The sequence below is a fragment of the Mytilus galloprovincialis genome, chromosome 14, assembly GCF_965363235.1.
Source record: "Mytilus galloprovincialis chromosome 14, xbMytGall1.hap1.1, whole genome shotgun sequence".
In the NCBI taxonomy this organism is placed as follows: Eukaryota; Metazoa; Mollusca; class Bivalvia; order Mytilida; family Mytilidae; genus Mytilus; species Mytilus galloprovincialis.
In genome coordinates, this window is record NC_134851.1 from 43,328,146 (window position 1) to 43,355,969 (window position 27,824).

Below are 27,824 nucleotides of genomic sequence, written 5' to 3' on the forward strand. Positions count from 1 at the left end.
ACCTTTTAAAATCTGACATTTTAAGAAACTTTAAAATACTCTAGTTTCTGTTAGAACGTTTATCTTTACTTCTGTTTACTGCCGTTGAAGCCAAACTTGTTTGAATACTTTAGAAGTCATTTGTTGCAGATAAATAGTTATGACCACATCACTGGTTTCTTTTGTAAGTTATTTAGTACTAAGGAAAATGTTAATGAGAATGAAAAGGAAGGGGTATGGAGTAAACCTTGTTAAGACAAAATCCAAAACAATACCGGGCAGTCAAAGCTATGACACGATGCCGTTTTGGTACTTCTTCATCTTGAAGTCAACATGACTTCATGCCTTCAACTTCAGATGGTTTCAACCAATCATATGTAGATTTCAATATCAAGTTTAACATACTGGAAAATACGTACGTTTAATCTGAGATGTCAGTCTTTTTTAGTATGTTCGTGTTATTTACTAACAAGTTTAATTATTTTGAAATCCTCGATATATCTTTCCGTTTTCCTTCATATACACATTTGATTTTGTATTTTAGGGTGACACGGCATTGCATATAGCTGCTAAAAAGGGAGATAAAGACGCCATTCAACTTTTATTTAATAGTGACGGGAACCCAAATATCAAAAATAATCAGGTAAAATTGGTAATATCTACTAAGTTTTGTCCTCGAAGTATATTTCAATGCTACACAACTATAGTTAACAACCAACTCATGGGATTTTCAAGTTTACTGTCAATGCATAAGGTTTTGATACGACATGAATAACAGATACTTGTTTGAATTTTTTTAAATCATATGCTGGAAATCTATTCCAAAATAGAATATTAAGGTAAGTTTTTTTTCACAATTTTTTAATTGTGTAAATGACAATAAACCATTAATTGTGTCATATCATACTGGTTATAGATTTGAAATAATGTACACAGTCGTTGTATTTCCTTTTTGTATTGAAAACGCGAATCAACATTAGTTTTCTTCAATAGTAAACAAGATTCGTATCTCAGACGACCATCTTGATCTGAACTGCTATATGAATAGCCTTTTTGAGAACAAAACTAAGTGCAGGTGAGCAGCCAGTATTCAGATATATTTACCACGATATATTACATTTATTAAGCAGTTGAGGTTAATTATGAACGTTATTCATTTTAATATTGAATCGTTTAAAAATATTTCAAGGTTAAAAGCAGACAAAATGTTGAAAACGTACTGTTTTCCACAATGTCAAAATTTTTATATTATTAAATATTTAAAAAAAGAAATCTTCAAATCTTCCTAAGGCAAGGGAAATAAATGTTTTATTCCACTGTCTAAACCTCTTGTGTTTACTTCTTAAACATAAATATTATTTTCCACACAATGTTGCTTATCCGCCTCCTTATATGACTAACTAAGACCTAATTATTGGTAATTATTATACTTCCTGTGAGAATGTGCTTCTATAGTGAAATTGCTCTATTTTGGCATAGTTTTTAAAAGAAATATATAGCGTTACCTGCACTATGCGAAAATAGTATGCCTTGCTGTTGCAACAGACTATTGATTTTCACGTCAATCATTGTCAATTTCACGTGCAAAGGCGGAGCTTAGTTGCTTTGACAAACATGTGGGTTGGATTTATTAGCCTGACAATTAATTAACTATTATTATACTTCTTGTGAGAATGTGCTTCTATAGTGAAATTGCTCTATTTTGGCATAGTTTTTAAAAGAAATATATAGCGTTACCTGCACTATGCGAAAATAGTATGCCTTGCTGTTGCAACAGACTATTGATTTTCACGTCAATCAATGTCAATTTCACGTGCAAATGCGGAGCTTAGTTGCTTTGACAAACACGTGGGTTGGATTTGTTAGCCTGACAATTAATTAACTATTACAATTGAACAATAAGGGGGAAATAGCCGATACCATTTAAAATCTGACATTTTAAGAGACTTTAAAATACTCTAGTTTCTGTTAGAACGTTTATCTTTACTTCTGTTTACTGCCGTTGAAGCCAAAATTGTTTGAATACTTTAGAAGTCATTTGTTGCAGATAAATAGTTATGCTACATCACTGGTTTTTTTTGTAAGTTATTTAGTACTAAGGAAAATGTTAATGAGAATGAAATGGAGGGGTATGGAGTAAACCTTGTTAAGACAAAAAAATCCAATACAATACCGGGCAGTCAAAGCTATGACACGATGCCTTTTTGGTACTTCTTCATCTTGAAATCAACATGACTTCATGCCTTCAACAAGAGCAAATAAAGGTACCTCATAGCAAGTTTAAGACAACCTTTAGCACCAACTTAAGCAGAGTTCTACTTGTTTAACTAGTCAATAATGATTTATATTCTGATAGAGTTAAAATGAATCATTTCACCTCAAAACACCTACTTATGAATGTTTTGAATCTTATTTTCATCCCTTAATGGACCTCTGTTTTTGGAGAAAATGTTCCATGATGAAATTGACATTATAAAAAATATTGCTATGTAAATATATTAAGGAAATAAACACAAATAGTTGCAGTATAAATACATGTATATGCAGATTTACATAGAGGGCATTTTTTTACATTGAAATACACTACTATTCGAAATAGTAAACAGTCAGTATAATAATGATACTAATGTTGTGTTTAACATTGACTATGGAAAATAGTAGCCAGGGTTTGAGACAATAGTGCACTCCCCTTCGGGTCGAGCACTATTGTCTCTCACCCTGGCTACTATTTTCGCATAGTCAATGTTAAACACAACATTATTATATAAATAATACCGATCAAAAGTTAAGTGTTCATAGTACTATGGCAGTTTAATTTCTGTTTAACGGTTTTTACGTCAGAAATAATTTTAAACACGATCTTGACTAATAATATTCTATTGGTATTTTCCAAAAATCCCCGTTCAAAATGTTATGCGCTTTTACCCCGCTTAACGTCGCACAAGGTAGTCCAACTTAGGGATATATGTTACTCAGAGGGGAATATGAAATTATATTAGATGTCACGTATGATCGTTTCAACCAATCATATGTTGATTTCAATATCAAGTTTAACATACTGGAAAATACGTTCGTTTAATCTGAGATGTCAGTCTTTTTCAGTATGTTCGTGTTATTTACTAACAAGTTTAATTATTTTGAAAGCCTTGATATATCTTTCCATTTTCCTTCATATACACATTTGATTTTGTATTTTAGGGTGACACGGCATTGCATATAGCTAGTGAAAATGGAGATGAAGACGCCATTCAACTTTTATTTAATAGTGGCGTGAACCCAAATATAAAAAATAATCAGGTAAAATTGGTAATATCTTCTAAGTTTTGTCCTCGAAGTATGTTTCAATGTTACACAACTATAGTTAACAACCAACTCATGGGATTTTCAAGTTTACTGTCAATGCATAAGGTTTTGATACGACATGAATAACAGATACTTGTTTGAATTTTTTAAAATCATATGCTGGAAATCTATTCCAAAATAGAATATTAAGGTAAGTTTTTTTTCACAATTTTTTAATTGTGTAAATGACAATAAACCATTAATTGTGTCATATCATACTGGTTATAGATTTGAAATAATGTACACAGTCGTTGTATTGTCTTTTTGTATTGAAAACGCGAATCAACATTAGTTTTCTTCAACAGTAAACAAGATTGGTATCTCAGACGACCATCTTGATTTGAACTGCTATATGAATAGCCTTTTTGAGAACAAAACTAAGTGCAGGTGAGCAGCCAGTATTCATATATATTTACCGCGATATATTACATTTATTAAGCAGTAGAGGTTAATTATGAACGTTATTTCATTTAAATATTGAATCGTTTACAAATAGTTTAAGGTTTAAAGCAGACAAAATGTTGAAAACGTACTGTTTTCCACAATGTCAAAATTTGTATATTATTAAATATTTAAAATAAGAAATCTTCAAATCTTCCTAAGGCAAGGGAAATTAATGTTTTATTCCACTGTCTAAACCTTTTTTTTACTTCTGAAACATAATTATTATTTTCCACACAATGTTTCTTATCCGCCTGCTTATATTACTAAATAAGACCTAATTATTGGTAAATAATACTGATCAAAAGTTAAATGTTCATTCTACTATGGCAATATTATTTCTTACGTCAGAAATAATTTTAAACACGATAATGACTAATAATATTCTATCGGTATTTTCCAAAAAATCCTTGTTCAAAATGTTATGCGCTTTCACCGCGCTTAAGGTCGCACGAGGTAGTCCAACTTAGAGAAATATGTTACTCAGAGGGGAATATGAAATTATGTTAGATGTCACGTATGATCGTTTCAATCAATCATATGTTGATTTCAATATCAAGTTTAACATACTGTAAAAATATGTTCGTTGAATCTGAGATGTCAGTCTTTTTCAGTATGTTCGCGTTATTTACTAAAAAGTTTAATTATTTTGAAATCCTTAATATATCTTTCGATTTTCCTTCATATACACATTTGATTTTGTATTTTAGGGTGACACGGCATTGCATATGTCTTCAGATTATGGAAATGTTCAGGCCATACGGTTTTTTCTTGATGTTGGATGTAAGCCAAACGACAGAAATAAACAGGTACAATGTAGGATTAGAAACATTTGTTATATTGCTAAATTTGTCAGAAAAAAATACTCTGGTTATATAGTAGTTTGACAAACACCAATTTTGATCATTGAGAAGCTTAATATTCCTTTTACAACACAACGTAATGAAAACGTTTAGATGACTTTACAGAGTTATCTCCCTGTAGTGTTAGGTATCACCTTAACTATGTGTATTTTCGTACGAAAAGTGTACATAATGAATGCAAATGCACTTTTTTTTTAATGTGGGGTTCCGACCTTTTCAAAGTCCTTGGTCTTTTTCGCATTTTTTTTTCATAAGAAGAATAGGAAAAAGAATGGTTTTATTTGTCAATCAAGACGCCCATAAGGAGCATAATAATAATAAAAAAATGTTATATATACATAAGATTAACATTGAGGTTATTGATTACAGTGATGAAAAAAAATGAAAAACAATAACACTTGCTATTATCTAAAAAGGACTTATCATATATAATGCCCAATGTCTTTTACCTAATTTTTTGGATATGTATGCACAACGCAGTCTTCACTGAATAATTTATGTCTTATTTAGATAATTACAACGAGAGATGTCTGGAGTCAGTATTTTTTTCTCTCACATTCTAGATGAAAAATTAGATTTTTTTCAGGTTCTGAAATTATATCTTTTCTTTTGTTTTCTAAAATTGGGCACTGTAATAAAAAAATGTATTTCATCTTCTATATCTCTTTTACATAATCTCTCTTGTACCTGAAGCCCCTCATAGCGTCCAATTTATATTTCCACATGTTCCAATTTATGAGCACTAATTCTTAATCAGTTAACAATTAGCTTTTATTAACATTTTTACATAAAAGATAACTTTCAAATGTTCCAGTAAATATACTTTTAAATAACCTGTATGTACTTAATTTGTTTCCATGTTACTGATTTACTCTATCATCTAATATACCATTGTTCCATATTGTATTGTACTTTAACTTGAGCTTATTAAAAAGAAAAGGTTTTAACGGATTTTTTCAGGTTATAATCTGATCAACATTATTGATCATGATTCAATCAACATCAAAATATTTTGCCCCACTATCAATACATCCAAACCAACAATTTTTTTTTCTGAGTAAAAAGGGATGCAATAATGTGAATGCTTCAGATAGCAAGGAGTTATTAGATTTATGTATATGTACATATGGGCATTCTGTAAAACATGGTATGGTACGATGGTATGGTATGTGTTATGGTATGATGGTATGGTACGAAAACCATCATACCATGGTATGCATGAATGGTACCATGGTATGGTATGATGGTATGGTACAAATTCCTATACCATGGTACGAATTCCTATACCATGGTACAAATTATTATACCAAGGTATAACTTGATGGTATGAAGCATGGTATGGTTTTTGAAGTAGGAAATTTTGAAAAATTTATTTAGGTAATATGAAATATGACTTTTTTAAAATTTTTCTTTTTAAATAATGAAAATAATGTTTTACAAAATAGATGTAGACGAACCAGATAGACTATCACTTACATGTATAAAGTTGTGAACTGAAAACAAGAGAAAACTTAATTTAACCATCTCAGATAACTATTAAGTTAAGATAAGATAGATATAATGGCCTGTTCTGACACATTGCAAATGGCTGTCAATTATTCTTTGAAATTTTGGGATATATCTTTTGATTATAATCTAGATAATGAAGTTAAAGTTTTCTTGCATAAACTTCTGTCAATGGTCAACTTTTATATTGTTTTGGAATATGACACTTTAAACAGTTGCATATTCTGTCTACATCTATGGCCAAGAAATTCCACTAAAATGTGAATAAAAGGTGAATGCATCACCTGTGTGGATTAGAAAATACCATACTTTCAAATTAAACTGTCACTCATATATATAATAATACTATGTTAGTTGATAGATACCACATGTTGTAGAGTGTATTTTGTTTTCTTCGTTTATATGTAAAAACAATGTTCATTATGGAAGTTAATACACAATATCAACCAAGGAATGCATTTTTTTTTTATTATGTGAGATTTTATTAAACAACTTTATTTCATTTTTTTTAATACATGCTGACAGTGAAAGCTTTTTCTGTACAGATAGAGATAAGAATCGGGTTTCTTTAAAATGTATTTCATGGTCAATTATAACTGCCATGTGTTGTAAATATTTGATCTTTAATTACATCAACATCTAAGAACGACATTTTTTCGTTTGAGCTTTAATAAAGGGTTAAAATAGTTTGCTAGACTAAAAACAATCTATTATTTCATTTGATGTTCCATCGAATATAATGAATACATATTGTCCCTATATCTGCCATTATGTATATATGTACGAAGATCCCTCCGTGAACGGAGCATCCGTCGATTGTTGCGAGGGTACAGTGGAATCCGTGTACACTCCCTATCAGGATTAATGTAGATGTGTCACTAACTTTATATACAACCCATCACCAGGACAATCCCCACCCAAAACAAAGGGAGTGTTAGGAGACACAGGGAAGTCTTTTATTATGGTAGCGGAAGCCGAAGAACTCAGAGAAAACCACCGGGCTTCTCTGCGGGAACAGACAACCGAAGATATATCTATAGGTTGATCTCCAGGTCAAAGTCGGGGACAACTTTGACCATCCGAGGCCCCCAAAGTACCCATTCTATTTCCATCCATGATAGAATATTATGTAATGCAGAAAGTATTTGATTCATTATTTCGAATATATTAACATGTATATCACATATTTCCCGTGAAGGGACTGCACCAATTACCGCAACTATTATTAGTTTATAAATTTTTAAGCGGAGATTGATTTGTCAAAACTGTCATGGGGTCGTTTATCAGGACGTTTGAGGAAGATTAGTAAACATCTGTGTTATATTATACATGTATTAAAATCCATGCTGATCTCTATATAGTTCTAAGTTTGCATAGTACACCTTTCATGCTTTATCTTTTTTATACAGCCTTGCTCAATTAGTTCAAGAGAATTAAGGTTTTAATTTTATTTAATTTTTTTCATAGTTTTCATTTAGTACTACCGGTTATTTTTGTTTGTTATATGGAACGTCCCCCTATGTCTAAAATGGTTTTGTCTTCATGCCATTCAAGCACTACTAGATAGCGGTTGGAATGGATTATTAATGATATGGTCGTATTTATAAATTTACTGTTTACAAAATTTTGAATTGTTGCAATACTTATATTGTCTATCTTTTTTTTTTTTTTTTTTAACTTTTTCGGATTCCAGCGTCACTGAGGAGTTTGAATATTCATTTCAACATTGTTCAAGGCTGAAGCTTTTGATATAAATAATTTGATCCTCGATACTTTTTTTAAATAAAAGAACCAATTCATATCCTTGAAAAATAGAATACAATGTTAACACTTATTAACACTTTTGTGTTGTTGACATAAAACTAATTATATTTCCATATTGAAATAGTATATACAACAAATTGTCATCATGTTTTGTATGAAAATTGCATACCAAATCTTGAATTTAATTCACAATCACTAATATTCATAGCTTTATCGAAAATATTTATCTAAATTGCTTTTTAAAGAACTTTATTCATGGGTAGCAATGTTTGTTGTTCGAGCAACAGTATCATTTTTTATGGTACTTATATTCATGGATTTTAGTTTGGTAAATTATTTTAACATGTTGAAGGCATCAAAACCGAAGATTCCTTAGATAATCATATGCTGTTTTACAATAACTTACAGGACAAAAAAAAGTAAGGTGATCATTTGCAATTACTTGTTCGGCTAACATTATTCAGTTCATTCAACAAATGTTTGATAAAACAATTACCTTCAGATATATGCTGATGTATCTATGCTTACAAATATCCTCGATTAAAGGGAATTACAAAGTGAACAATTTATATGTATCTCACGTGTTATTAAAAGTGATAACACTAATTAACCCGAGGTCAAATGATCATATTAACGATCACCAAAGTTCTTAATTGGACCAGAAACAAGTCATTAAACGAAAATGGTTGCATAAAACATGATGACAGCTATGTTCGTATTCTCAAGTGTGAAATTCTGCTCTTCAAAAGTCCTTCCTATTTTCACTTTTTTCTTTCAAATATATAATACTTTTGATTTTAGGGTGACACAGCATTGCATATAGCTGCTAAAAAAAATAACGAGCATGCCATTCAACTATTTCTAAAGAGTGGATGTAACCCAAACCAAACAAATGATCAGGTAAAATGAGTAATATTTGCTTTTACTTTTTCATTTTTAGCCATGGCGTTGTCAGTTTGTTTTAGATTTATGAGTTTGACTGTCCCTTTGGTATCTTTCGTCCCTCTTTTAGTATATTTCAATGCATAAGCAATTGTTAACAACCGATTCATGGGATTTTCAAGTTTACGGGAAAAGGCTTATGATCTATATATCACATTTTATATATGCTTTCAAAAAAGAAAGAATTTCATTATTCCGTCTGACAAAATCATATATTTTTCAATCAAAGAAATAATTCAATTATTACAAAGCTCCACAACAGGGTTAAAGTATAGTACTTTGATATGGTTTTGTCAATATTAGCTTTTCTTCTAGTGATAGTTTTCTAATTTTTTTTGACAAAATATAATTTTATTATGGTAGCGGAAGCCGAAGAACTCAGAGAAAACCACCGGGCTTCTCTGCGGGAACAGACAACCGAAGATATATCTATAGGTTGATCTCCAGGTCAAAGTCGGGGACAACTTTGACCATCCGAGGCCCCCAAAGTACCCATTCTATTTCCATCCATGATAGAATATTATGTAATGCAGAAAGTATTTGATTCATTATTTCGAATATATTAACATGTATATCACATATTTCCCGTGAAGGGACTGCACCAATTACCGCAACTATTATTAGTTTATAAATTTTTAAGCGGAGATTGATTTGTCAAAACTGTCATGGGGTCGTTTATCAGGACGTTTGAGGAAGATTAGTAAACATCTGTGTTATATTATACATGTATTAAAATCCATGCTGATCTCTATATAGTTCTAAGTTTGCATAGTACACCTTTCATGCTTTATCTTTTTTATACAGCCTTGCTCAATTAGTTTAAGAGAATTAAGGTTTTAATTTTATTTAATTTTTTTCATAGTTTTCATTTAGTACTACCGGTTATTTTTGTTTGTTATATGGAACGTCCCCCTATGTCTAAAATGGTTTTGTCTTCATGCCATTCAAGCACTACTAGATAGCGGTTGGAATGGATTATTAATGATATGGTCGTATTTATAAATTTACTGTTTACAAAATTTTGAATTGTTGCAATACTTATATTGTCTATCTTTTTTTTTTTTTTTTTTTTTAACTTTTTCGGATTCCAGCGTCACTGAGGAGTTTGAATATTCATTTCAACATTGTTCAAGGCTGAAGCTTTTGATATAAATAATTTGATCCTCGATACTTTTTTTAAATAAAAGAACCAATTCATATCCTTGAAAAATAGAATACAATGTTAACACTTATTAACACTTTTGTGTTGTTGACATAAAACTAATTATATTTCCATATTGAAATAGTATATACAACAAATTGTCATCATGTTTTGTATGAAAATTGCATACCAAATCTTGAATTTAATTCCCAATCACTAATATTCATAGCTTTATCGAAAATATTTATCTAAATTGCTTTTTAAAGAACTTTATTCATGGGTAGCAATGTTTGTTGTTCGAGCAACAGTATCATTTTTTATGGTACTTATATTCATGGATTTTAGTTTGGTAAATTATTTTAACATGTTGAAGGCATCAAAACCGAAGATTCCTTAGATAATCATATGCTGTTTTACAATAACTTACAGGACAAAAAAAAGTAAGGTGATCATTTGCAATTACTTGTTCGGCTAACATTATTCAGTTCATTCAACAAATGTTTGATAAAACAATTACCTTCAGATATATGCTGATGTATCTATGCTTACAAATATCCTCGATTAAAGGGAATTACAAAGTGAACAATTTATATGTATCACACGTGTTATCAGAAGCGATAACACTAATTAACCAGAGGTCAAATAATCATCATATTAACGATCATCAAAGTTCTTAATTGGACCAGAAACAAGTCATTAAACGAAAATGGTTGCATAAAACATGATGACAGCTATGTTCGTATTCTCAAGTGGGAAATTCTGCTCTTCAAAAGTCCTTCCTATTTTCACTTTTTTCTTTCAAATATATAATACTTTTGATTTTAGGGTGACACAGCATTGCATATAGCTGCTAAAAAAAATAACGAGCATGCCATTCAACTATTTCTAAAGAGTGGATGTAACCCAAACCAAACAAATGATCAGGTAAAATGAGTAATATTTGCTTTTACTTTTTCATTTTTAGCCATGGCGTTGTCAGTTTGTTTTAGATTTATGAGTTTGACTGTCCCTTTGGTATCTTTCGTCCCTCTTTTAGTATATTTCAATGCATAAGCAATTGTTAACAACCGATTCATGGGATTTTCAAGTTTACGGGAAAAGGCTTATGATCTATATATCACATTTTATATATGCTTTCAAAAAAGAAAGAATTTCATTATTCCGTCTGACAAAATCATATATTTTTCAATCAAAGAAATAATTCAATTATTACAAAGCTCCACAACAGGGTTAAAGTATAGTACTTTGATATGGTTTTGTCAATATTAGCTTTTCTTCTAGTGATAGTTTTCTAATTTTTTTTTGACAAAATATAATTTTATTATGGTAGCGGAAGCCGAAGAACTCAGAGAAAACCACCGGGCTTCTCTGCGGGAACAGACAACCGAAGATATATCTATAGGTTGATCTCCAGGTCAAAGTCGGGGACAACTTTGACCATCCGAGGCCCCCAAAGTACCCATTCTATTTCCATCCATGATAGAATATTATGTAATGCAGAAAGTATTTGATTCATTATTTCGAATATATTAACATGTATATCACATATTTCCCGTGAAGGGACTGCACCAATTACCGCAACTATTATTAGTTTATAAATTTTTAAGCGGAGATTGATTTGTCAAAACTGTCATGGGGTCGTTTATCAGGACGTTTGAGGAAGATTAGTAAACATCTGTGTTATATTATACATGTATTAAAATCCATGCTGATCTCTATATAGTTCTAAGTTTGCATAGTACACCTTTCATGCTTTATCTTTTTTATACAGCCTTGCTCAATTAGTTCAAGAGAATTAAGGTTTTAATTTTATTTAATTTTTTTCATAGTTTTCATTTAGTACTACCGGTTATTTTTGTTTGTTATATGGAACGTCCCCCTATGTCTAAAATGGTTTTGTCTTCATGCCATTCAAGCACTACTAGATAGCGGTTGGAATGGATTATTAATGATATGGTCGTATTTATAAATTTACTGTTTACAAAATTTTGAATTGTTGCAATACTTATATTGTCTATCTTTTTTTTTTTTTTTTTTTTTTAACTTTTTCGGATTCCAGCGTCACTGAGGAGTTTGAATATTCATTTCAACATTGTTCAAGGCTGAAGCTTTTGATATAAATAATTTGATCCTCGATACTTTTTTTAAATAAAAGAACCAATTCATATCCTTGAAAAATAGAATACAATGTTAACACTTATTAACACTTTTGTGTTGTTGACATAAAACTAATTATATTTCCATATTGAAATAGTATATACAACAAATTGTCATCATGTTTTGTATGAAAATTGCATACCAAATCTTGAATTTAATTCACAATCACTAATATTCATAGCTTTATCGAAAATATTTATCTAAATTGCTTTTTAAAGAACTTTATTCATGGGTAGCAATGTTTGTTGTTCGAGCAACAGTATCATTTTTTATGGTACTTATATTCATGGATTTTAGTTTGGTAAATTATTTTAACATGTTGAAGGCATCAAAACCGAAGATTCCTTAGATAATCATATGCTGTTTTACAATAACTTACAGGACAAAAAAAAGTAAGGTGATCATTTGCAATTACTTGTTCGGCTAACATTATTCAGTTCATTCAACAAATGTTTGATAAAACAATTACCTTCAGATATATGCTGATGTATCTATGCTTACAAATATCCTCGATTAAAGGGAATTACAAAGTGAACAATTTATATGTATCACACGTGTTATCAGAAGCGATAACACTAATTAACCCGAGGTCAAATGATCATATTAACGATCACCAAAGTTCTTAATTGGACCAGAAACAAGTCATTAAACGAAAATGGTTGCATAAAACATGATGACAGCTATGTTCGTATTCTCAAGTGTGAAATTCTGCTCTTCAAAAGTCCTTCCTATTTTCACTTTTTTCTTTCAAATATATAATACTTTTGATTTTAGGGTGACACAGCATTGCATATAGCTGCTAAAAAAAATAACGAGCATGCCATTCAACTATTTCTAAAGAGTGGATGTAACCCAAACCAAACAAATGATCAGGTAAAATGAGTAATATTTGCTTTTACTTTTTCATTTTTAGCCATGGCGTTGTCAGTTTGTTTTAGATTTATGAGTTTGACTGTCCCTTTGGTATCTTTCGTCCCTCTTTTAGTATATTTCAATGCATAAGCAATTGTTAACAACCGATTCATGGGATTTTCAAGTTTACGGGAAAAGGATTATGATCTATATATCACATTTTATATATGCTTTCAAAAAAGAAAGAATTTCATTATTCCGTCTGACAAAATCATATATTTTTCAATCAAAGAAATAATTCAATTATTACAAAGCTCCACAACAGGGTTAAAGGATAGTACTTTGATATGGTTTTGTCAATATTAGCTTTTCTTCTAGTGATAGTTTTCTAATTTTTTTTGACAAAATATAATTTTCCTAGTCTTTCATTTTTGTTACAAACATTTATGACGACATTATTAACAGAGCGCAATAACCGTTTTTTAACACTGGCATATTTATGACTAGGGCAAATCTGCGGTTTATTGCATATACAAAGTCTAATGTTTTCGTAACATATATGTGGGAATATGATGATACTGTATACTATGTTTTACCGGTGGTATAAAGTTATTCCTTGCAATTACAGATACTTATGAACTGTGTTTACAGCATGTTTAGATGGAAAACAATAAATATCGAATCATCTGAAAAGCCTGAAACAGTTCCAGTCTAAAAGCTGACGAATTGTCAGAACCGTGCTGTTTTCCACTATCTAGAAAAAACTAACGCTGCAAAAGACACTCTCTTATTTTATTAAAATAAGTATAAAACTGAAAGTAAAAACAGTACTAAATGTATAGGTTGTGTTGCTGTTGAAATAAAAATTTCAATAATGTCATTTAGAACGAAATTGTGTTTCTTAAATTGTTAAGGAGTATATTGAACCAACACATGCTTATTTAAATTAAGTCCGCTGTGAAGGTATAATCCATAAAAATATTCCATATTTGGATCGTTTGCGGATTGTTGAAAGAAAAACTTGGCTGAAAATTAATGTGTTTCGTCCCGATGTACAATGACCATAGCCTTGATGAACAATGACTGTTTGCTAAAAGAAATATGATAATAATGAAACTTTGAAAATTGATATATTGGTATAATACGCTTTCTTAAATCTATTCATTTAAGCACAATAGATTATCATGAAAATTAGATGACAAAGTTGCAACACAAACCTTCAACAAAAATCGGAAATTCTAAGATACATTTATTTGTGCTAGTATTCTAACAAGCATTGAAATAATTATTTAACTACTATATAAAATTGATTCAAACATTTATTTGAGTAACATATTCGATAAAGAAGTTGGAAGAAACTAGGAAAACGTACGACTTTCAACATTTAGAAAATAAATCTATTGACCAACCTTACGGCTTAATTCATTAAATAACAAATATAACAAGACAAATATGACAGACATCAACTAACGACAACCCCTGAACTACATGCTTTTAACTTCAGAAAGAATAACCATGTCACTATCAAAGATAAAACAAAGGTACAGCATGGATGTAAATATATAATTGGATTTTTTTTTTATTGAGTATGATACATGTATTGATAAGTTTAGTATTTTTTTACTTGTTATATATATATATATATATATATATATATATATATATATCATATCGGTTTTTCTCTATAGTGAAATTAAGGGTTTGTGTGGTACATCCAAAGAATTCAAATGGGTTCATAATTACAATTATTAGATATATTTTTTCGTTTTTAATTGTCATTAAAGGGGAAAACAGCATTACATGTAGCTGCTGCTAATCATTGGGATATAAACCTAGACGTTATTCGATTGTTACTCGAAAATGGATGTAAACCAGATGTCAAGGACGAACAGGTACACAAAGAATAAACCAATGTTCATAAATACTTTTCAAAAGAATATAAAATGCCGGCTTTCTATTCGGACATGGACATTGAAAAATACAATGAGAGAATTTATTGTAAATATACATGCGCGTCATGTATCAATTTAAATATTTAAACGCTGTTAGATGTGTATTAAATATGAAATTACCTAGAAAATGGAATGAAAACAATTATCAGAATAGTCTTATTCCTTTTAACATCCTTGTTATTGTGTATGTTAATTTCGAAATGACGCAAACTAGATATAAAACATTTTTCATTTTACAAGTTAATCGAATTTTCATTCAATGCATCGATATCAAGACCTACCGGTATCATATTGTTCAAAATTATCATTCATTTTGCTCGTTGATCCAAAGTTCATGAAATGGGCAACGATATAAAGGGAAAAACGAATTTTGTTTAAAATCTACTCTCTTATGATTTAAATATAGAAACTATCCACCAAAGTAGAAATGAATTAAATGTAGTAGTTCAACAATATATGCAACATAAAGCCTTCACCAATAAAAAACCAATATTCCATATAATTTGTAATAAAACCCTGATAAAAAAAAAACGTGATACAAATCAGTTGAGAAAACTAACGGCTTGATTTATAACTTAACTGTCACGATTTTTTTTTATGACAGACATGATCTAACGACAACACTGAACTATATGCTCTTAACTGTTAAAGAATGTTCACTACATTATAAAAGATAAACACAAATGTACATCAGTTATGTGAATAATTAATATTATTTTTTTATCGAACATGTCATTCAAAGGTTAAATCTGTTTCACTTGTGAATATATACAATATCGGTATTGCTCTATCGTAAATGCAGATCTTTTTGTGGTACAACATCATTATCTACAATGGTCTCCTTCGGTGTTTTTTCATACAAAGGATACAAATTGGTTCAGGATAAACAATATTAAATAAAATTTTTTGTCTTTTATGTTATTAAAGGGGAGAACAGCATTACACGTTGCTGCTGATAATCGATGGAAGATGAATCTAGACGTTATTCGATTGTTACTCGAAAATGGATGTAAACCAGATGAAAAGGATAAACAGGTACACAACGAAAACAACAATGTTCACAAATACTATTCTTAAAAATATAAAAAGCAGGCTTTTGTTTTTTAAAATTGGGCACTGTTATTAAAATGTATTTCATCCTCTATATCTCTTTTACATAATTGAAATTATCTCTCTTGTACCTGAAGCCCCTTATAGCGTCCAATTTCTATTTCTGGTTTATATGCACTATTTCTGAAATTTGTTAACAATTGTCTTTTATTAAAGTTTTCACAAGATTATTTTCAAATGTTCCTGTAAATGTACTTTTAAATAACCTGTATGTACTCAAATTGTTTCCATATTACTGATTTACTCTATCATCAAATATACCATTGTTCTATATTGTATTGTACTTTAACTTGAGCTTATTAAAAAGAAAAGGTTTTAATGGAATTTTTAAGTTTAAAATGTGATTGATAGCAACATCAAAATATTTTGCCAAACTGTCAATACATCCAAACCAACATTTTTTATTCTGAGTAAAAAGGGATTGCGATAATGTGAATGCTGCTGATAGCAAGGAGTTATTAGATTTATGTATATGTATCTAATACTTGAACATACTAACTATTACCTCCTAAAATAAGGGATAACTTCCAAGTTTGCCACTACAGCTAAATGTGTTGCCCTTTTAATTACTCCCAAGGAGGTTTTACAAAATTTTAAATGTAGCTTTTTTCTGCAGTTTATTCTTTACATAACTCATTTAAGTATTTATCCCCTCAAGCTGCTAGTTTTTCAGACTGAAAAGCACCTCACACCTCACTACCATATAACAAGACTGGTTTGACAGTATGATGGAGAAAAAAAATGGAATAATAATATTTTAAGTTTAGGAATTTTTCCGCTAAAACATTTTTTTTTTAAATCCGAATAATGCTTTCAAACCCCGGTTATACAAATCTGTTTTACCATTTGTAAATAAAGGCAACAGTAATATACCGCTGTTCAAACTCATAAATCCATGGACATAAAAAAACAGCCATTTATAGTGAATACTATATATATAGCTAGTACTCAATATTTGTATTTGTACCCTGCCAATTTTGTCAAAAACAAGCGATTTAATTTTTTTAACATGATGGTATTGAGTTTTTATGGTTGACAGTAATCATCAAACATGTTTTGGAGGTTATTCATAAATTATTTAAACATATTAGGGCTTAAGTTATCACCATGACGAACACAAAAATTTAAAGAATTTTCAAACACACGTTTATTGGGGTATTAGGGTGAAACTGCTTTGCATTTAGCTGCAATTATAGGAGAAGAACATGCCATTCAAGCACTACTGGATAGCGGTTGTAATGAATTATCATTGATATGGTCGTATTTAAAAATTTACTGTTTACAAAACTTTTGAATTGTTGCAATACTTATGTTTTTCAACTCAGGAATAGATTACCTTGGCTGTATTTGGCAAAACATTTAGGAATTTTGGTCCTTAATGCTCTTTAACTTCGTACTTTATTTGGCCTTTTTAACTTTTTTGGATTACAGCGTCACTGACATGACTGAGGAGTTTGAAGTTTCATTTCATCATTGTTCAGTGCTTAAGCTTTTGATATATGGAATGTCGCCTTGATACTTATTTCAAATAAAAGAACCAAATCATATCCTTGAAATATAAAATACAATGTTGTTGTTATTGGTTATACAATGACATAAAACTAATTATTCTTCCATTTTGAAATAGTACATACAACAAATTGTCATCATGTTTTGTGTAAAAATTGCATACTAAACCTCTAATTTAATTTACAATCAGTAATATTCCTAGCTTTATCGACAATATTTATCTAAATTGCTTTTTATTTGTGAGTAGCTATTTTGTTGTTCGAGCAACAGTAACATTTTTGATGGTACTTATATTCATGGATTTTAGTTTGGTAAATTATTTGAACATGTTGAAGGCATCACAACGGAAAATTCTTTCGATAATCATATGCTGTTTTACAATAACTTGTAGGACAAAAAAATAAGGTGTTAATTTGCAATTACTTGTTCGTCTAACATTACTCAGTTCATTCATCAAATGTTTGATAAAACAATTGCCTTCAGATATATGCTGATGTATCTATGCTTACAAATATCCTCGATTGAAGGGAATTACAAAGTGAACAATTTATATGTATCTCACGTGTTATTAAAAGTGATAACACTAATTAACCCGAGGTCAAATGCCCATCATATTTACGATCATCGAAGTTCTTATTTGGGCCATACACATGTCATTTAATGAAAACGGTTGCATAAAAAATTATGACAACAATGTTCGTATTCTCAATTGTGAAATTCTGCTCTTCCAAAGTCCTTCATATTTTCACTATTTTCTTTCAAATATATAATACTTTTGATTTTAGGGTGACACAGCATTCCATATAGCTGTTGAAAAGGATCACGGGCATGCCATTCAACTATTTCTTCAGAGTGGATGTAACCCAAACCAAACAAATGATCAGGTAAAATTAGTAATATGTTCATTTACTTTTCCTATAAGTATATTTTAATGCATAAGCAATTGTTAACAACCGAGTCATGGGATTTTTTCAAGTTAACGGAAAAAGGCTTATGATCTATATGTCACATTTTATATATGCTTTCAAAAAAGAAAGAATTTCATTATTCCGTCCGACAAACGCGGGTACTATGATACTTAATGATACTAAAATTTCAACTTTTAATAAAGAATCTTTTAGACTCATTTATAGTTATATATGCTATATTTTTTTAGTTTTGCTAGTATGTTGTCAATATGAACTTTCGTTTTCAAAAATAACATCTTTGAATTATTATGTGGTTATCACGTGACACTCAAAATCTATTTATAACCGTGAAAACAGAAAACTCAAAAGAGCTAGTGTGTAGACAGTGTTATTTTTCTAAGTATTGTTATCTGTGGATAGCTTATGTACCAAAGTAATATAAAAGTGCTACTCGTCTCTTCGAATAAAAAGATTAAATAAATAATCTGAGATTTTCGACCGAACTGCGCCAAAAATACTATGACCTTCAGATATTATAACGTCTGATACTTGAACGGTATAAACAACATGAACCGAGTAGCAGTTTTCGGAAAAGATTAATATTTCGCTTTCTGTACGTTAATTTGACTCGAAAATTCATCATTTCTACATGCTAGCACTTTTGAGTCAAAGTTAACGTGTTTCACAAGTTTTCGGGTCCGACATTGTTTACAAACGCACAAGTGACGTTCAAAGGGAAGTAATTCTGTGAACAGAAATAAAATTTCACACATCGGGAAATGGTTGCTGATCTTTATTTAAATGTTCTTTATGTAGCATCTTCTCCATAATGAATTGATTCAATTAAAGAAACAAACTGTTTAAATATTTTAATCGGAGAATTGATCAGAAAATTAAACATCGGCTTGGGGTATGAAGCCCCCTTTTCTTTCTGCTTGGTGTTTTTTTTACAATAAAATTATAATCTGTTTCTACGGACACTGTAGCCTTATCCACCTAAAGAACAAGACCACCATGTTATCGCACACCATTGCCGAAAGCGTTGTTAAAACATGAACATTCAATCTAATTAATATAATTCTTTGAATAGTGTTTTATATTTTGTCAGAAAATGTTTTTGGTTTTGTTCATTGTTTAAAAACCATACAGAGTCATACATTGTACATCATTCGGTCGTTGGTCACAGTGGCATTCACACTATACAGTCCATATATAATGACAACTTGGAATGTTCAATACCGATAACCCTGCTTATTTATTTCTTAATACATTTTAATAAAAAGAAAAAAACATGTTTTAACATATATAAGAAAATAGATGCTGATCTCATAAAAAAAACCTTATGATGTTCAGTAAGTACATAGATGTTATACCCACTATAGTATTAAAGTATGATCAAGTATGGTGGGATTATTAAATCAAGTTATACCAAATATGATAGTCCAAGAGCAAATGAGAATGTCAATAATATTTCCTGCAACCTTAACAATTTTTTTCACACATACCCTAACACATTCAATGAACATTCTGTGTCACATTAAAGCACACTTTATTAAAGTCCAGAATATTTTCTTTTAATATGGGCCTTTCTTTTCAGGTACATGAGACAAATTTTATATATACGAAATACGAAATACGAAATATTTTATTAAAGAAAGCTCAATTATGAACATAATCATTATTAGCATAGATACAACAAAGAATAACATTTAAACAATCTTAACTAAAACTGATACTACACAGGTATCAAGGTATGTGTGTTCCAAGGGGAGTAACTCTAGTGTAAAAAATATAAGTAATCATTTTACATATTATAAGCAGCAAACAAAAATTTCACACTTATATTCTAAGTAAAAAACACATGTTTATGTACTTAGCTATACTTCTACATACATCAGTGTCTTCATTACTTAACAACCACATAAACTGAGAATCAATATTTGTGGAATTAGTAATGTTTTTATTTAAACAGTTGTAGATTAACTCCTTCCTTAAATGAGAAAATTTTTGACAACTTAATAAAAAACGTAACTCATCTTTAACCAAATTTATATTAAAGTTCTTACAAATCCTGTTATCTATAGGAGTTTTTGGTAAAGTGTATCTACCAATTTCAATATGAAGTTTATGACTGCTGGTTCTGAACCTTGTCATACTTACTCTATCATTATCATTATTTATAACAGATAAATATTTTTCAAATTTAAAAATATTCTTGAATAATCTATATGTTCTCAACTTATCACTGGTTTGTAATTGCTGAGACCACTGTTTTTCAAATTTACACTTAAGACACTTTCTTAATACTAACAAAAAATTATTTTTAATAGATTTTGGATTCTTATAAAAGTGTGACAATCCACATTCATTCAAAATACATTTAATACAATTAAGCCAACATTGTTGGTTATTATCTATCATAGTAATATTTTCAGCTAATGCTTCTGACAGTAAAGCATCTTTAGGTTTATCATTATATAATCTAATCCAGTACTTAACCATTGACATAATAATATCAATATATAATGGAAAACGGCCTAGCTCACCATACAATGCCAGTTTACATGTTTTTCTATTTACTTTCAGCAAATATCTGCACATATTAAGATTAATCTTTTGAATTGGTACAGTATTAAAAATCTGGTCAAATATATTTTCACTATTATATTTATTACATTTTCTGGTGTCAAACATGCATAAAATTTCAGAAGTATACAGTACAACTGGTTTTACAGTATGATCAAATATAAATGTAAATTTTGAATGTCACAAAGAGTATTTTTAGATATATTAGTCAATTTAAAAAATGCCTTCTGACCTCTATAATTTAGGTCATTGAGGGCACGTTTGAAACTCCCATTCAAACTAAATAGAACACCCAAATATTTATATTGATAAACAGACTCAATACTCTTGTCGTTTATATAAAATTTTATAGATATCATTCGTCCACTTTTATTAAATATCATCACTTTAGATTTATCATAATTTATTTCAAGCCCCCAATTTTCACAATAATTATAAACCTTGTTCATACAATTCTATATATATATATAGGGTGTGGAGTGTTTTTTAAAGAATAAATAATAATAATAATTTTTCAAATTAAAGGCTAAAGAAGAAATAAAAAATCAAATAAGAATAGAGAAAGATATATAGGATGCTATTTAAATAAAAAATCCAGAGAAAAATTCTTTTAACAATTAATTGACCCCTCCCCAGTTCAGATCCTCATCCATGTATCTGTGGTCTAAATTTATATAAATAAGAAACATCATAAACTGGGACAACTGTTTTGATTATCTATATTTAATTAATATCAATAATATGTTATCTTTTATGCTATAATAACCATCAATGAGGTGTTTATTTTTAAGGATAAACAACATAAAATTAGCAGACATGATCAGTTTAAACACATGTTGAATTGAATAAGAAAAGTGATAATATTTCTCATCTTTGTAAGCTTTATTTAATTTGATAATTAAATTATTAATAATTGCTCTTTAATATGCATTACTTGGTACTTTCTGAAAAGGGGAGATTGGATATTTTTTTAAGGGAATGTATAATAATCAGTGTCTGACAGAAAAAATTATCTGGCAATCTCAAAGTTGTTTCATTTAACCCAAATCATTTAAAGAACACATTCACTGATTGATTGATTTGAGATTGTATATTTTCTTCATGTGAATACCAATGAGTCACAACTTTCTTAAAAAATAATTAAGTCTAAACTCATCAGCAACTAACCTGTTATTAGCTTTAATATCACTACATGTGACTATAAAGTAAGTGTTCAACAATATTATAATATTTGAATGCTAACATTATGCAGACTTCTTCTATGTCAAGTCATACTCAATTCTTTATTTACTTTAAACAATGCAGTTTAAAGTAGAAAAATCCATTGAATACACATTCTGCAAAAGACAAATATAAATGCATAATCAAATTTTGTAAAGATATAAACACATCAATGGTTTCAAAACATGTAAGACATTGGCAATGAAGGAGATACTGTCTGTTTAAGAAAACAAATACTATCAGGTATTTAATCTGTATAATATTAAAATATTTACATCAAAGTGGATTGTCAAATTTTATGTAAATTTAATAATTAGATGTTTGGATTATAACATTTGAATAGTTATCAAGCAAATCCTATCAATAATCATTAGTCTTTATCATAAAGTTTATGTCATTTGAATGAAAATCGTGATCAATTTAAAGTTTTCATATCTAAAATTGAGAATATATTAACTAAGACGAGCAAACTCTCTCATTTAAAATCTCAGTAGCCTGTCAACTAAAATATGACAAAATATAATTTGTTTGTACATGCATTTATATTTTTGTTTGTTTTTGTGTGTCAGGCTGGTATTTTCTCATAAACTTAGACAATAACCATGATAACTTATAATGGAAATAATACAATAAAATTCATACTCAAATCAAAATGAACAAAAGTTTATTTAAAAACAACGATACTGGCCATTTGTGTTGGTATGAAAAATGGCTATTAAAAGAGATGCAGACTGAGGCAGATATTTAAGGGGGGCACCTGTTACAACCCAGTTATGGAACTATCAATAATGGATAGTTTTAAATTATTGCATACACTACATCCACTAGTTTGGGAACCCCCTCTTCAGAAGATCTGCATTATGTGGGAGTTAGAGTAATGGGGGGGGGGGTATTTCATTATTATTTAACAGTTAGTTGGGGAAAATCAAGTCTATTATTATAACTATCTTTCTCCTAACATTGTTTTCATTTAGCTAAATTTATAATATTGATTGATTCATCAGATCAACGGTTTCTGTCGTCGTTTACAAAATGGAGAAATATGAATGTTTTGATTCGCTTTCAACAAATTAAATAAGAAGAAATAGGTACCGGTGGTAAAAAGTTACAATTTACAAAGTATTTACCTTCAAATGTATGCAAAGTCCATCTTTCCATCGTGATTTCAATTTGCCCACTTCTGTGACAAGGTGCTCCACAGCTGATGATAATGAGTGTGACGTGACAAGCTAAACATTGACGTTGATGAATCTTACAGTGTCTTAGTTTTTTGCGATTTTCTTACTTGAAAATGTAAGTGTTCATGGGAACAATGGTCATGGATGAAGATATTCTTAAAGTCGCAATGTCGTTGTCGAAAAACAACAAGTTGATAAATCCTCGACCTCAGTGTAGCCAAAAAATCACCACTCCATTAAAAATTCTCCCAACGTCGGATTTAGCCAATCAGAATTCGCATAGTTTCGAAAATGACGTAATAGATGAGATTCCGATACAATCACCAAAAAACTACTTGCAACCGCATTAACCTACCCGCGAAATCATATATTTTTCAATCAAAGAAATAATTCAATTATTACAAAGCTCTTTAATATGGTTTTGTCAATGTAAACTTTTCTTCTAGTGATAGTTTTCTATTTTATCCATTTCCTAGTCTTTCATTGTTGTAAGAAACATTTATGACGAAATTATTAACAGAGCGCATTAACCGTTTATTAACACGGGCACATTTATGACTAGGGCAAATCTGCAGTTATTGCATATACTAAATTTAATATTTTCGTAACATATATGTGGGAATATGATGATACTGTATACTATGTTTTACATATATAAAGTTATTCATTGCAATTACAGACACTATGAACTGTGTTTACAGAATGTTTAGATGGAAAACAATAAATATCGAATCGTCTGAAAAGGCTGACACAGTTCCAGTCTAAAAGCTGACGAATTTTCAGAACCGTCGTGTTTTCAACTATCTAGAAAAAACTAACGCTTTAAAAGACACTCTCTTATTTTATTAAAATAATTGTAAAACTGAAAGTAAAAACAGTACTGAATGTATAGGTTGTGTTGCTGTTGAAATGAAAATTTCATTAATATCATTTAGAACGAAATTGTGTTGCTTAAATTGTTTCGTAATATTCATAGCTTTATCGACCATATTTATCTAAATTGCTTTTTAAAGAATTTTATTCGTGGGTAGCAATGTTTGTTGTTCGAGCAGCAGTATCATTTTTGATAGTACTTATATTCATGGATTGTAGTTTGGTGAATTATTTGAACATGTAGAAGGCATCAAAACCGAAGATTCTTTAGATAATCATATGCTGTTTTACAATAACTTGTAGGACAAAAAAAATAAGGTGTTCATTTGCAATTACTTGTTCGTCTAACATTACTCAGTTCATCAAATGTTTGATAAAACAATTACCTTCGCATATATGCTGATTTATCTACCCTCGATTGAAGGAAATTACAAAGTGAACATTTTATATGTATCACACGTGTTATCATAAGTGATAACACTAATTAACCCGAGGTCAAATGATCATCATATTAACGATCATCGAAGTTCTTAATTGGGCCATAAACAAGTCATTGAACGAAAACGGTTGCATAAAACATGATGACAACTATGTTCGTATTCTTAATTGTGAAAACCAACTCCCTTATGATTTTTCGTGCCGATGTTCAATGACCGTCGCCTTGATGAACAATGACCGTTTGCCAAAAAAATGTAATAATAATAAAACTATGAAAATTGATATATTGGTATTATATGCTTTCTAGAATCTATTGTTTTTAGCACAATAGATTATCATGAAACTTAGATGACAAAGTTGCAACACAAACGTTTAACAAAAATCGGAATTTCTAGAAACTAGGTAACCTACGACTTTCAACAATTAGAAAGAAAAAAAATTTCTTGACAAACCTAACGGTTTAATTTATTAAATAACAAACAACAAGACAAATATGACAGACACCAACTAACGACAACCCCTGAACTACCTGCTATTAATTTGAGAAAGAATAACCATGTCACTATCAAAGATAAAAAAAAAAAAAAGGTACAGCATGGATGTAAATATATAATCTGATTTTTTTTTATTGACCATGATACATATATGGATAAGTTTAGTTTATTTACGTGTTATATATAGATATATCATATCGGTTTTTCTCTATGATAAAAATCAGTGTTTGTGTGGTACATCCAAAGAATTCAAATTGGGTCATAATTACAATTATTAAATTGATTTTTTCTGTCCTTTATGTCATTAAAGGGGAGAACAGCATTACACGTAGTTGCTGGTAACCACTTTAAGATAAGTCTATATGTTATTCGATTGTTACTCGAAAATGGATGTAAACCAGATGATAAGGATAAACAGGTAAGAAACAAACAATGTTCACAAATTTCTTAAGAATATAAAATGCCGGTTTTTTATTCGAACATGGACATTAAAAAAAAAATGAGGAAATTTATTGTAATTTTACATGCTCGTAATGTATCAATTTAAGTATTTAAACGCCGTTAGATGTGTAAAAATTAAACTATTTAGATAATGGGAAGAAAACAATTATGAAAATAGTCATTCCTTTTAACATCCTTGTTATTTTGTATGTTAATTGAGAACTGACACAAACTACATATAAAAGGTTTAACATTTTACAAGTTAATCGAATTGTCATTCAATGCATCGATATTAAGACCTACCGGATGCTGATATTGTTCAAAATTATCATTCATTTTGCTCGTTGATCAAAAGTTCATGAAATTGGCAACAAAAGGGGAAAACGAATTGTGTTTAAAACCAACTCTCTTATGATTTAAGTAAAAAAATAAGGAGATGTGGTATGATTGCCAATGAGACAACTATCCACCAAAGTACAAATGAATTACATGTAGTAATTCGGGAATATCGGCAACCATACAGCCTTCAACAATAAAAAAAAAAACCCATTCCCTTTAATTTGTAATAAAACCGGATAGAAAAAAACGGGATACAAATCAATTGAGAAAACTAACGGCTTAATTTATAACTAAACTGTCACGAAAACAAATTATAACAGACATGATCTAACGACAACACTGAACTACAGGCTCTTAACTGTTAAAGGATGTTCACTACATTAACAAAGGTTACACAAATGTACATCAGTTATGTGAATAATTAATATTATTTTTGTATCGAACATGTAATTGAAAGGTTAAATCTGATTCACTTGTGAATAAAATTATATACAATATCGGTATTGCTCTATCGTAAATGCAGATCTTTTTGTGGTACAACATTATTATCTTCAATGGTCTCTTGCGGGTTTTTTTTCATACAAAGGATACAAATTGATTGAGGATGAAAATTATTAAATAACATTTTCTGTCCTTTATGTTATTAAAGGGGAGAACAGCATTACACGTTGCTGCTGATAATCGATGGATGATGAATCTAGACCTTATTCAATTGTTACTCGAAAATGGATGTAAACCAGATGAAAAGGATAAACAGGTACATAACGAAAAAACCAATGTTCACAAATACTATTCTTAAAAATATAAAAAGCAGGCTTTTGTTTTTTAAAATTGGGCACTGTTATTAAAATGTATTTCATCCTCTATATCTCTTTTACATAATTGAAATATTCTCTCTTGTACCTGAAGCCCCTTATAGCGTCCAATTTCTATTTCTGGTTTTTGAGCACTATTGCTGAATTTTGTTAACAATTGTCTTTTATTAAAGTTTTCACAAGATTACTCTCAAATGTTCCTGTAAATGTACTTTTAAATAACCTGTATGTACTCAAATTGTTTCCATGTTACTGATTTACTCTATCATCAAATATACCATTGTTCTATATTGTATTGTACTTTAACTTGAGCTTATTAAAAAGAAAAGATTTTAATGGAATTTTTAAGTTTAAAATGTGATTTATAGCAACATCAAAATATTTTGCCAAACTGTCAATACATCCAAACCAACATTTTTTATTCTGAGTAAAAAGGGATTGCGATAATGTGAATGCTTCTGATAGCAAGGAGTTATTAGATTTATGTATATGTATTTAATACTTGAACATACTAACTATTACCTCCTAAAATAAGGGATATCTTCCAAGTTCGCCACTACAGCTAAATATGTTGCCCTTTTAATTATTCCCAATGAGGTTTTACAAAATTTTAAATGTAGTTTTTTTCTGCAGTTTATTCTTTACATAACTCATTTAAGTATTTACCCCCTCCAGCTGCTAGTTTTTCACACTGAAAAGCACCTCACACCTCACTACCATATAACAAGACTGGTTTAACAGTATGATGGAGAAAAAAAATGGAATAATAATATTTTAAGTTTGGGAATTTTTCCGCTAAAACATTTTTTTTTAAATCTGAATGATGCTTTCAAACCCCGGTTATACAAATCTGTTTTAGCATTTGTAAATAAAGGCAACAGTAGTATACCGCTGTTGAAACTCATAAATCCATGGACAAAAAAACAGCCATTTATAGTGAAAACTATATATATAGCTAGTACTCAATATTTGT

The 27,824-nt window shown here is 29.6% G+C and overlaps 1 protein-coding gene across 1 annotated transcript in view; it reads left to right on the forward strand.

Annotated features, from left to right (window-relative positions):
* Positions 1 to 10,264: 10,264 nt before the first annotated feature.
* Positions 10,265 to 27,824, forward strand: part of LOC143058081 (uncharacterized) — a 61,247-nt gene continuing 43,687 nt past the window's right edge. Inside the window, exons 1-5 of the mRNA XM_076231546.1 lie at positions 10,265 to 10,327; positions 10,804 to 10,902; positions 12,910 to 13,008; positions 14,772 to 14,879; positions 15,867 to 15,974. Of these exons, the coding sequence (XP_076087661.1) occupies positions 10,265 to 10,327; positions 10,804 to 10,902; positions 12,910 to 13,008; positions 14,772 to 14,879; positions 15,867 to 15,974 (477 nt within the window). The remainder of the gene's footprint in view (positions 10,328 to 10,803; positions 10,903 to 12,909; positions 13,009 to 14,771; positions 14,880 to 15,866; positions 15,975 to 27,824) is intronic.